The sequence below is a fragment of the Bombina bombina genome, chromosome 5 (assembly GCF_027579735.1).
Source record: "Bombina bombina isolate aBomBom1 chromosome 5, aBomBom1.pri, whole genome shotgun sequence".
Lineage (NCBI taxonomy): Eukaryota > Metazoa > Chordata > Amphibia > Anura > Bombinatoridae > Bombina > Bombina bombina.
The window spans coordinates 786427307-786440032 of record NC_069503.1 but is presented as its reverse complement, the minus strand read 5'-3'; the positions used below and the strand labels follow the sequence as shown (position 1 = coordinate 786440032).

Here is a 12726-nt window from a genome sequence, read left to right as displayed (position 1 = left end):
CCAAACTGAGTAGAAGCTGTTCCTTCTGAGAAGAAGGATTAGGACACAAGGAAGGAAAAACAATCTCATGATTAATGTTCCGATAGACACAACTTTAGGAAGAAATCCTAATTTAGTACAAAAAAACGACCTTATCTGAATGAAAAATAAGGTAAGGAGACTCGTACTACAAAGCCGAGAGCTCTGACACACTGCGAGCAGAAGAAAAATCAACCAGAAATAAAACTTTCCAAGATAACAACTTAATATCTAAGGAATGCATAGGGTCAAACGGAGCCCCTTGAAGAACTTTAAGCACTAAATTCAGACTCCATGGAGGAGTAACTGGTTTGAACACAGGCCTGATCCTGACCAAGGCCTGACAAAATGATTGTACATCTGGAACATCTGACACAGCTTTGTGTAACAAAATAGATAAAGCAGTGATTTGCCCCTTTAGGGAACTTGTCGATAATCCTTTCTCCAAACCCCCTTGGAGAAAAGACAAAATTATAGGAATCCTAACTCCACTCCGTGAGTAGCCCTAGGATTCACCCCATAGAGATATTACGCCATATCTTATGGTAAATATTTCTAGTTACAGGCTTACGAGCCTGAATCATGGTCTCTAAGACTGATTCTGAAAAACCCCGCTTGGATAATAATAAGCGCTCAATCTCCAAGCAGACAGTTTGAGAGAAAAACAGATTTGGGTGAAGGAGAGGTCCTTGATTAGAAGGTCCCTACTCACCGAACTCACAGAGGTGGCAGAGATGACATGTCCCCCAGATCTGCATACCAAACCCTGCAAGGCTAAGCCGATGCTATGAGGGTCACTGATGCCTCCTTCCCCTTGATTCGAGCAATCACCCGAGGAAGAAAGCAAACTGAGGAAAAAGCTGGAGAACACTTCCAGATGGAGTTCCTACGTCCCCAGATGAAGGGTCTGCTTACTCAGGAAATCCACCGCTCAGTTGTCCACCCCTGGGATGGGACTCACCGACAGGCAGCAAGAATGGGCCTCCACCCACTGAGTATTTTGGATACCTCTGTCATCGCTAATGGAATTCTTCATCATCCTCCCTGATGACTGATGGAAGTCACTGACGTTATTCTGACCGACTGGAACCTGACAAACTGGACTAAGGCTAACTGCGGCCAGGCCAGCAGAACATTGTAGAACGCTCTCAGCTCCAGAATGTTTAAAGGAAGAACAGTCTCTGGCTGAGACCAACCCCCCCCCCCCCCGAGCCCTTAGGTAGCCCCAGACTGCTCCCCAACCTAGAAGGTTGGCATCTGTTGTCACAACCACCCAATACGGTCTGCAAATGCAAGATCCCTGGGAGAGATGATTCCAGTAGAATTCGAGGAGAGAAATCCGTATAATCTCCCATCCATTTTCTGAGCATGCTGAACTGCTGTAACATATCTCAGCCTAATGTCACTATCCCTTTAAGACTTCCTTCTCTGACTGCTGCATTTGGGCAGTATTTACATTCAGCTTGCTTGCCTGCCTGATTAATCATTCATGTACCCGATTACCTCAGCCTCTTTTTAAGCCTTCTCAGGTCTAATGTGTTTTGCATTAACTTTGAAGTTGTGATCCTGAACAACTGAGATCTGTGACTGTTTGCTGCATGAATTTACCAACTATTCCAAGAAAAAGCATTTTCTATTACCTATGCTAAATATCATCAAACCGCAAGTATCAAAAATAATCCCATTCTGTTTCCTGGACACAGCTACTTAACAAACTCTGAACTTTATTATAAATCAAGAATTCTTTTGCTTATCATCACTCTCTAATTACAATAACATCATCTTACTCAGAACTTTATCACTATTTCTCTGCTTCTAGTTGTCATTGCTGAAATAACCTGCAACAAACCTAGTTTGCATATATATGCTCAAACAGTAATTAATGCCTGAGACTTGTAACTTGTCTATCACTTGTGCTACTCTGATTATACTGATATACAGCTCTACATAATATTATGAACTGTGAACCTGCAACAAACCTTGGTTTGCACATATATGCACAAAACAGTAATTAATGCCTAAGACTTGCAACTTGTTTATCACTTGTGCTGCTGTGCTTAACTCTGACATACAACCTTATATATTATATACTGTGAACCTGCAACAAACCTTAGTTCGCATCTAAGTGTCAAACTTCTACCTATTTACTCTGAAGCCTGTACATTCCACATTGCTATATATTTCTTTCATTGAATCTTGCAGCTACTCCTGTTAACTAATTATAACTTACAGTGAAGCCAGAATATATTGTATACAAATATTGCACTCTCCATTAATTCTTCAATAACTTCTATCAATTATGAATCACAGAATATCATCTATCCACGTCCAGGATACTCCCCCCCGGGTCAGGGGTCGGTGTCTTCAAATCCCTACCACTGCCCTGAGGGTCTGTTTCCTGAGTGCATGTACACCGGATCATGACAACTGCCGATGTCTGAAATGAAACCGAGCAAACGGGATGATGTCCATTGCCGCCACCATCAGCCCAATTACTTCCCTGCACTTAGCCCCTGAAGGCCAAGGAGAGGACTGAATGACTAGGCAATTATCGAAAATCTCTGATTTCCTGACATTCTGTCAGAAGAATCTTCATTGATAAGGAAACTACTATGGTTCCCAAGAAAGTTACCCCTTGTACATGGGACAAAGGAACTCTTTTCCAAATTTACCTTCCACCCGTGATATCGCGGGAAGGATAACAACATGTCCATGTGAAATCTTGCTTGCTGAAAGGATGGCGCCTGGACTAGGGTGTCGTTCAGATAGGGCGCCGCTCCAATGCCCCGTAACCGAAGCACCACCCACACCAATCCCAGAGCCTTTCTGAAAACTCTGAGAGCTGTCCAAAAAGACAAACCACGAACTGGAAACGTTTGTCCAGAAAGGCAAACCTTAGCACTTGAGACGATTCTTGGGATGACACATGAAGGTACGCGTCCTTGAAATCCACTGTTGTCAAAAATTGACCCTCTTGGATCAAGGGAAGAGTGGAACGATAGTTCCCCTCTTGAAGGACGGTACACTAAGAAATTTGTCTAGACTCTTGAGATCTAAAAAGTGGTCTGGTGTAGAAAAACCCAGACCCTAAACCAGTATTGGAACTGGAACAAGCACTCCCAGATCTGAGAGGTCTTCTACACAGTGCAAGACCGCCTCTTCTTTTATCTGATCTGGAAATAATCTTGAAAGCAGAAAACTTTGAACTCTACTTTGTATCCCTGAGATACTCTTTTCTATCACTCAGGAACCCGGAACATCTTGAACCCAAGCCTGAACGAAGACGGAAAGTCTACCCACTACAAGGTCCAGTCCCGGATCGAGGGCATGACCTTCATGCTGTCCTTGATTTAACAGCAAGCTATTTGGATTTTTTGTTGTTGTTGAAATTCTATAAATTTCAAAAGAAATTATTTCCGCCAAGCCAGGTCCCAACAAGGTCTCCCTTGAAAGAAATCGCTAAAAGCTTAGACCTAGATCGTACATCCGTAGAACAAGGCTCTAACCATAAGGCTCTGTGAGCTGGAACAGAGAAACCTTTTAAAGATGTAAAAGTGGAGAATGCGGGCATCAATCCCGCTACCTCTTGCACGCTAAGCGAGCGCTCTATCATTTGAGCTAATTCCCTGGCGGGTTTGTATTGGGTACTTGTAAAGCGCGGTAAATCACCTGTGCTGCTCATTTTATCGACCCTGGAAGGATGAAAGGTAGAGTGGACCTTGCCGGGGATTAAACCTGCCTGCAACCCTTGGGCTATCACAGAGCTCAGCCACAGTGCCTTAGTATGTTGAGCTGTCTGTCGAAACCTATGATCCCAGTTTGATAACTTGAAGGGAAAAATTTGAAATAAAGGAATTAGCCAATTTAAAAGCTTTTATCCTATCCTGGATCTTATCCAGGCGAGTTACTGACTTAGTACCATCAGACAACGCATCCAACCAATATGCCGTCGCACCAGTGACGGTAGCAAAGTACACAGCTGGTTTGTCATTGTAATCCCTGGTGTACACATACCTATGCTGATTTTTGCCCATAGGACTTTTGAAAAAACTTCACTATCATCTAAGGGTATAGTAGGACTCTTAGCTTAGCTGGAAACTACTCCTTCCACCCTAGGAAATGATTGCCCAACCTCCTTAGCTAAAACGGCTATGGGAAACTTTTTTTTTTCTTTCTTTTAAAATAGGGAATGCGCACTTGGATAGATTACACCAACAGTGTCGGAGTCGCCCAGGGTAGCTAAAACCTCCTAAAATAACAAATGGAGGAGATCAAGCTAAAAAATGAAAGAAAAACAACCTCAGGATCAAATAAAGATATTATTCCATCTGAGTCTGGAAATTTCTCTCAGATAATCCCTAAGTATCTTCCTCTTTCAGGTAACAGGGAAGAACCATTCGGGATAGCATCTACTGAATCAATCAATTCTCTATTCTAAAGGATTGAAAATAATTCCTCTAGTAATGTTTTCTATCTCGTGGGAAAAAACATATAATGTCTGAAATGCAGAGTAACTCTGGGTGGAGCTGAAAGGAAGCGCAGAGCACTGCATGTGGGCCATAATTTTACTATAAGAGAAATTGAGACATAGCTTGACCATTTGTCAATTTACTCCTGAACAGCAAGAGTCTTAGAAGCAATAGGCTCAGAAAAAGTGAAAATTTGGTAATAAAAATTAACACATGAAAAAAACATTACTGTCTCTTTAAAATTTAAAATGTAACTTTTTATTTTCGAATCTAGAATTAAAATAAAACATTACATATTCACTGTAGCACCTAGCTACTCCTCAGCTAAACCTTGCTGAGGTGCCCATGAGCCCCAAAACTTTGCTATTTGGGTGCATAACGGCAATTAACATAAAACATCACAGCTTTTAAATAAAAAGTCTGTTTGTGTTTGACAGTAACTCTTGTATATTATGTAACATCGATCTTTGAGCAGAACAGTAACTTTGAACAATTTCCTCACTTAGTAGAGAAATCGTTGTACAAATACTGTAAAAAAGTTGTAACAGGTTCGCAACGCAGCTCTAACGCTGTCCGGATCCACCTCACTAAGAAACACAACACTCTATGTTAAACACTCCCCCCCGATACTGAAACAGCAGTGGAGGAAAAGTGCCAAGTCCAACAAAACTGGCGCCACACTAAGCTCCGCCCATTGTGGGTGTAACAACCATGTAGCTCCCGCTCGCCATTATCATTGTTATAACTACGACACCGGGAGCTAATTGAGCCTTCATAAACCTGGTGATAAATTTGGCTACCGCTTACTATCGTAGCTCAGCCAAAATAATGTGTACACATATCACCTCCCACTGAGTTCTATTTACCCTCAGCCCAAGTGATCCCCCAAGTAAGCCATCAATCTCCTTAGCCCATCAAGGGCGTAACAACCCTGGAGCTCCCGGTCGCCATTATCAGTGTTATAACTACGCCACCGGGAGCTAACTGACCTTTCATAAACCTGGGGACAAATTTGGCTACCGCTTCTCCTATCGTAGCTCAGCCAAAATAATGTGTAAACAATATCACCTCCCACTGAGTTCTATTTACCCTTTACCCAAGTGACCATCAATCTCCTTAGCCCCAGTGCCTGCCAAGAAGGTGCTGTTGTGAAGGCCCCTCCTATTACATGTAGGAGTTATTTCCCAAATAAATAAAGTGCTCCACTTCTCTGAGATCTATTTATTGACCCAGAATAAAAAAAAAATCAGCACTTACCTTGAACTCTGCCCGACAGCAGGGCAGCTCAGCAGGTTTAGGAGGTCCTCTCCCTCCCATAGCCCTGTGGATAAAAATAAAGCCCGAGTCATCTTACTATCAGGATAAGGGCAGCATAAGTTCCCTTTGCTCTAAAGTCACCAAAAGCTCTACTAAAGAGACTGATATGGACTACGGCTACACCCTAGAACAAAGCAGCACAATCTTGCAATACTTTAAAAATAATAATCTCTTGATTGAAGAATCTATTCTAACACCTCACTTTACCTCTTCCTATCACTAATGTAGGCAAAGAGAATGACTGGAGTGGGAGGGAAGGGAGGAGCTATTTAACAGCTCTGCTGTGGTGCTCTTTGCCTCCTCCTGCTGACCAGGAGGTGAATATTCCATTAGTAATTAAAATGATCCGTTTACTTATCGTGTCTTAAAAAAGAAAACATACATTTATAGACAGCCTCAGTTAACAAGGTAATTTCAGGAGCAAAAAATGTTTAAATGAGACAGGATAGTGTAATGTAATACATAGGTACAAAAAAGAGAGAAAAGTTTGACAGTACCCAGCACTCACAAAACACTATATATTAACAGTATGCATTGAAAACCGGATTGTGTCAAGAACTGGTTATTAAAACGTAACTTTTACTAATGATAGAATAAAAGGTGGTAAATAGTACCAAATGTATAACATAAATATGTGAGACATACATTTAAAACTTAGATTAAGAAACAAATCAGGACTGTGTGTGTGAGACTTCAAAAACAGAATTACTTCCCTGGGTAATAGTTCAAATACACCGTAACCCTCAGGGCTCAGAGAATACACGGATTTCTCTAAAGCTAATCTAAAAAGGGGATTGACCCCAACAACATTACCTAATCTGAGCAATACTGGTATCAAGAGCAGGAGAGGAAACTGTTAATAAATGACTGATTAAGGAAGGCAAATGCCACATCAATATGAGCTTAGAAAGGTCCCAGGTAAACACAAATTAGCAAGTCTCAAGCACACAGACAATGCCTTAGGCATTGTCTGTGTGCTTGAGACTTGCTAATTTGTGTTTACCTGGGACCTTTCTAAGCTCATATTGATGTGGCATTTGCCTTCCTTAATCAGTCATTTATTAACAGTTTCCTCTCCTGCTCTTGATACCAGTATTGCTCAGATTAGGTAATGTTGTTGGGGTCAATCCCCTTTTTAGATTAGCTTTAGAGCAATCCGTGTATTCTCTGAGCCCTGAGGGTTACGGTGTATTTGAACTATTACCCAGGGAAGTAATTCTGTTTTTGAAGTCTCACACACACAGTCCTGCTTTGTTTCTTAATCTAAGTTTTAAATGTATGTCTCACATATTTATGTTATACATTTGGTACTATTTACCACCTTTTATTCTATCATTAGTAAAAGTTACGTTTTAATAACCAGTTCTTGACACAATCCGGTTTTCAATGCATACTGTTAATATATAGTGTTTTGTGAGTGCTGGGTACTGTCAAACTTTTCTCTCTCTTTTGTACCTATATATCTATCAGACAGTCAGCACCCCCCTTCTCCTACACTTCACCAGTGATACTAACTGGTATATAATGAATACTGAATAGATTATATATCTACTATTATTTCAGCATACTATATTATGAAGGGGTTGATATTTGCTTAAACTAACACCGTTGCCACTATTTCCACTAATGTAATACATAGTATCCCGAAGGAAAGACAGAATAATGTCTAACTATTCAATAACCAGACAAAAGTAGACGAAGTTCAAAATTGAAGGGAAAAAAAAAAAACTACAACAAATCCAATTCACATTTTATTCAGCTGAGCAACAAAAAGTCTTAAATAGTATAGCTCAACACTTAAATGATGTGTTGGGGTTTAAAATAAAATAAAGAAATTACAGAAGTTCAGTGGAACAAGAGGGGAAAATGTAGCTAAACACCATAAGTTGTTAAAGAAGTTTAAAAAATTACAAATGTTTATTAAGACATCCTTAAAGTGAAAGTAAATCCTAGCGTTTTACATACGCTAGGATTTACTATTGAAACAAATAAAGGGCACTTTCATTCATGTAGAAAGCTCTTTTATTTGATTCAATTGATTGCCGCTCTTAGCTCTTACAGCAGCGCACGGCTAAAAAAAAAATTGGCTAAGAGGTGACGTTTTTACCTCTTAGCCAATAGCCGTGCGGTAAATCCGGCTTCCATGGGCGCCAAGCCGGATTTACCGCACGGCTATTGGCTAAGAGGTGAAAAAGTCACCTTTTATCCAAAATTTTTTTTAGCTGTGGGCTGCTGTAGGAGCTAAGAGCGGCAATCAATTGAATCAAATAAAGGAGCTTTCTACATGAAGTATCTTATACTTCATGAATTAAAGTGCCCTTTATTTGTTTCAATAGTAAATCCTAGCATTTGTAAAACGCTAGGATTTACTTTCACTTTAAAAATAACATTACTTATGAATGGGGACTCAAAATGGCAAGTGAAAGAAGTCAGCATGTCCAGTATATTCAAAAAGTCGCAAACAGCTTATCCAATATTTAGCAAGTTGGCAGGCTTTACAGGATCCAAGTGCAACCTAAAATGTGTGAGTGCTGCTGAATAATAAAATGGCTTTTTTAACTTATAAGGGGCATACTGAATGACTTCAGCAAAGAGGACTTCTTCCAATGTGATCGATAAAGTTTCAGAACTCACAGGTATATGGCTCTATTATCTGAAGTAAGCAGAAACCCCCAAAAGTCTTAAAGTGCTTTGCCCTCCTCAAATATCACTTTTTGGTAAAAAAAAAGAGCAGAGAGAGCTTTATTCAAAAACGCTGAGGGGAAGACAAGGCAAAAGCACAATAATATATAACTGAGGAGCATAAATAGGATTCTTTCGCTTATTCTTAACCATTATCTCTGGTGGGTCAATAACAAAAGCTAACCATCAGAAGATAGGGGACAGACAAAATATAACCTTGCTAGATCTGAGGAAATATTGTATGAAATACATTTCTACTAAATGATGCTTAGTCTTAAGCAAACACAGTGAACTGGTACTTCATTAAAATATTCAAGGAAAACCTAGTGGCAAACCCATATCGGAGAAATTGACTTTGATATTAGAAACTACTAGCTTTTCCCTATAAAAATCACAAGCCAACAACATTCACAACTGATAAAAGAAATGAGAACAAACACAAAATATGACATTTTGTCATCTTTGGTAGCTTCTAAATATTGATGAAGAACTCTGAACATCAAGTCAGTAGAGCAGAAACATTTGACAATTCTTTAAATTAAATTAAAGGGCCATTATAGTTGAATAACTACATGCTCTAATCCTATCGACCCTGCTCTGTTGTGTATTTAACCCATGCAAAAGGGGTTGAACACACAGTAGAAGGCTTGCTTGGGTCCAAAGTGAACTGCTGGTCCTGACACTCAGATGTACAACTAATGCTGCTGATTGGATCAGCGGAGGGTTTAGCTAGGGTCCCACTATGCAACATGGGTCCAGAGCAAAACATCTACTGTGTGTTTAACCCCTTTACTGAGTTAAATACATAGTAGAGCAGGGTCGATAGTCAAAAAATGACATGCTCTAACAAATGAGAGCATTTAACCTTTCATCCATAATAGCCCGTTAATACCGAAGGAAGTAGCCATAATTTCCAAACTGAAAACAATAGCCACAATCTTTGAAATAAAGGGGCACTGAAACTACAAATGAAATTCTTAATACGTTTCTTTGATAAATACCATTATAGTCACTTACCCGGCAACTCTGTTTGCAAACTCAATGATATCCTCCTTTGTTCTAGGACCTCTGTAGTTATAGGCCATTTCTCCTTTTAATCTAGAAATCAAAACAGATTTATAGTGTCATTTTATTTCCAACACTGCTGCTAACAAAATGTTAAGATAGTAATCACGGATGATCTACATAAAGGGACACAATACTGTAAAATCTCTGTTATAGTAACTGCAGAGTGCTATTGCTAATGTAGATGTGTGTATTTATTTATTTAGTATTTAAAATAGCTGGATTCTCTTAATAAAACAGTTCTGTATGGGGGGGCGTGTCCAAGAAGTGACTCTGAGCAGTCGCATTTTTCTAGTGCTCCGGGAGAAAAGCTAATAATTTGCCAATTATTGCTTGATTCACACAGCATTAAGAGCCCACACGACTGGTTTCGTGAATACTAAAGAACATTATCACTAATTTTCCTTGATTGCTGTATTAATGACCCCAGGGTCGGAAAGGGACACTTGAGGCCTGTAGTCGTGGCAAACTCACAGGCGGCGCCTCCCCCCCGGACTCTCTGGGGTGTTTGACCGGAGCTGTTCTCACAACTACATGCCGCTGACACATAAGAGTGCTTGCAACTAAATACAACTTTGCTGTGGACAGTGGACACCTACGCAACATACTAGAAAATATAAAGACTACCGAACACTACAGCCACCATGAGAGGTATTCCCCTATCTGACAAATGGGATGCATTTCTTATAAGACTTGAGGGTCTATTTCAACCTCTTATAGAGAAAGCGCTATCGGAGAGTGAGCTGCAGCTCCTTATAGACAGACTACCAAAGACGACATCCTCGATGAAAATTGCACAGCAAGCTAAGGGCCACAGACCTGATTCTCGCATAAAGCCCATGAACGTTGTCACCCTCAGTACACAGATAGAAGGGGAGCCTTCACAGCGAGATGGTACCCTACTTCATATACCTCTACCGGCAGATCATATCGAGTGGGCAGAGAAAGCTTACCGGGACATTTCTGGTGCAGGAAGACCTTTCCCGATGCAGAGAGATGGGATACAACAGTATGGTCATCAAGTTAAGATGGCGCCCGGAAAAATGGAAGCATTGAGTCACAGTGGCGGAGGCCACAAAGAAGACGCGAAAAAACTACTTCACCATCGCCTGAAGACAGCGCATCTACTATACCTGAGCGGGCACAAGTCGAGACCGACGGGGCCACCTTGTTGCCTGGGGGGTGGTTCCGGAAGGTCAGTGATTCCAGATATCTTTAGTACCCCGCTATATGGCGACTCCCCTGAAATTCTTAAGACTCTGGCCCTGCAGGATGAAGTAGCTCACAGTGATCCCGGAGACGGCTGTCGGGCGGGGATGGCTGGAAAACACTTCGGCTTTGCTCTGGCCGCGCCAGGTCCGGGATCTAAGATAAGACATCTATCATGGGGCCTAGCGGTTACCTAACAAAATCTAAACGAGATAAGCAGGGATGAGATCCCTAGGTCTATAGCTAAGTGACTCAAGTTTACCATGTTTTAAGTTAAAAAAAGTTTTGCTCTGTTTGTGAATGTAGTTTTTTTTAGGCAAATGCTTGGTCTAGGAATGTTGTTTAATGTGCACATAGGGTTCAAAATTGTTTGGGTGGCATTGTCTGATAAACTCTGCATACCTCAGCTCTTCTGCACAATGAGGGGGTGAAAAAAGTACAACCAACAGTGAGACGATTACACCACATACATTTATTTTAAATGGAACTTTTACACAGTATATTGTTAGACAGAGTGCCCTCATCCTTCCTCATACTAAGTAAATAGGTGTACGTAGTGGGGGTTAGAGGGGGGCCCCTGGGAAGACACAGTTCAAGCCATACAGCAGGAGGGGCACTTGAAACTACGGAACACTAAGCCATTGGGTGTTGCAGATTTACACAAACTGTCTAGTCTAGCGGTCTGCGGCCGGGACTGTGGGATAGACACTACGAGTATAACCCTTGACACCCATGATAATGCTACCAACTTTAGGCATATATATATATATACATATATATATATATTGTATCAAGATAGCAATTCACCCATAGTTTACCATTCTTCTCCTTTTCACTTATTCCTTTTATATAAATATGGTATACCAACCTTTACCCCCAATTTGAGCCTACAGACCATCTCGCACAAATGAAAAGCTGGTTTATCCCAAAGGGCTATGTATGACCTTCCTAGAAAAAATGCAGCAGGCGTGGTGTCTAACTTCTATATTATCAGGTCACAACAGTGTATTTTATTGATTATTATTGTAACTGTTTAAGGGTCAATAGACTGTGTCAAGATATTATGCACATATAATATGTTCAGCTCTGGTCTTAGTATCTGGACTATAACTTGTTTATTTCATATCTGCAATGATTTTATTAATGAAAGATACTTTTTTTTTTTTTTTGTTCTTTGTATTATAATATCCCCTGGATTCTAGTTATATCGCATGTAAGGTCCAAGAGTGACCTAATATATTATTTATGGGGAAGAAAAATGAGGACTTTAAAGCAAAAAATCTACTCTTACTATAAATGGAAGAAACTATTTTGCACACTGTTTATAAATGTTGTATGTTTCCTATCCTCAATAAAAATATTAAAAAAAAAAACAAAAACAAAAAACAGTTCTGTATTTCATGAAGCCCATTTAGATGGTTTTTGTCCTCTCTTTCTCGCCCTCTCTCAACGTGGTATTTTTTAATAATAAGAAAAAAAAGGTTAAATCAAAGTAGTTCGAAGGACGCTAAAACTAATAGGATGAGACGTGTTTGCACACAACTGAAACTCAAGGACGTTTAGCTCACTGGTTAATAAATATACCTTTCATAAGCAAAAACAGAAATTACTTTAATGCTACATTAAAAAGTCAGCATTTTTTAATCAAAAAGCAATGTTGAGTATATAGGAATACAGTTTATACAAATAAACAACTGACATAGAACATACAAACATATATATTTTACATATTTTAACATTCTTTTAAGTATGAATAGAGAAATTAAAAAATAATAATTCAAGTAACACTTACAGCTTTATAGTTGGAAATCCTCTAACCCCAAATTCTGAAGCTACACCTGTAAAAGTAAACAACAAAGTATTAACTATATAAAAGCTACAAACATTTTTAAAGGTGTACTAAACATAGTCACAAACATTGTTAAAAACATTGTTGCCATATACAGAGGATGTGCAAGCTCCTGAG

General features: G+C 39.8%; 1 protein-coding gene across 1 annotated transcript in view; it reads right to left on the bottom strand.

Annotated features, from left to right (window-relative positions):
- TMX3 (thioredoxin related transmembrane protein 3) overlaps positions 1 to 12726 on the bottom strand; it is a 403888-nt gene that overhangs the window by 272089 nt on the left and 119073 nt on the right. The window contains exons 5-6 of the mRNA XM_053714874.1: positions 12553 to 12598; positions 9504 to 9584 (exon numbers count right to left, since the gene is read on the bottom strand). Of these exons, the coding sequence (XP_053570849.1) occupies positions 9504 to 9584; positions 12553 to 12598 (127 nt within the window). The remainder of the gene's footprint in view (positions 1 to 9503; positions 9585 to 12552; positions 12599 to 12726) is intronic.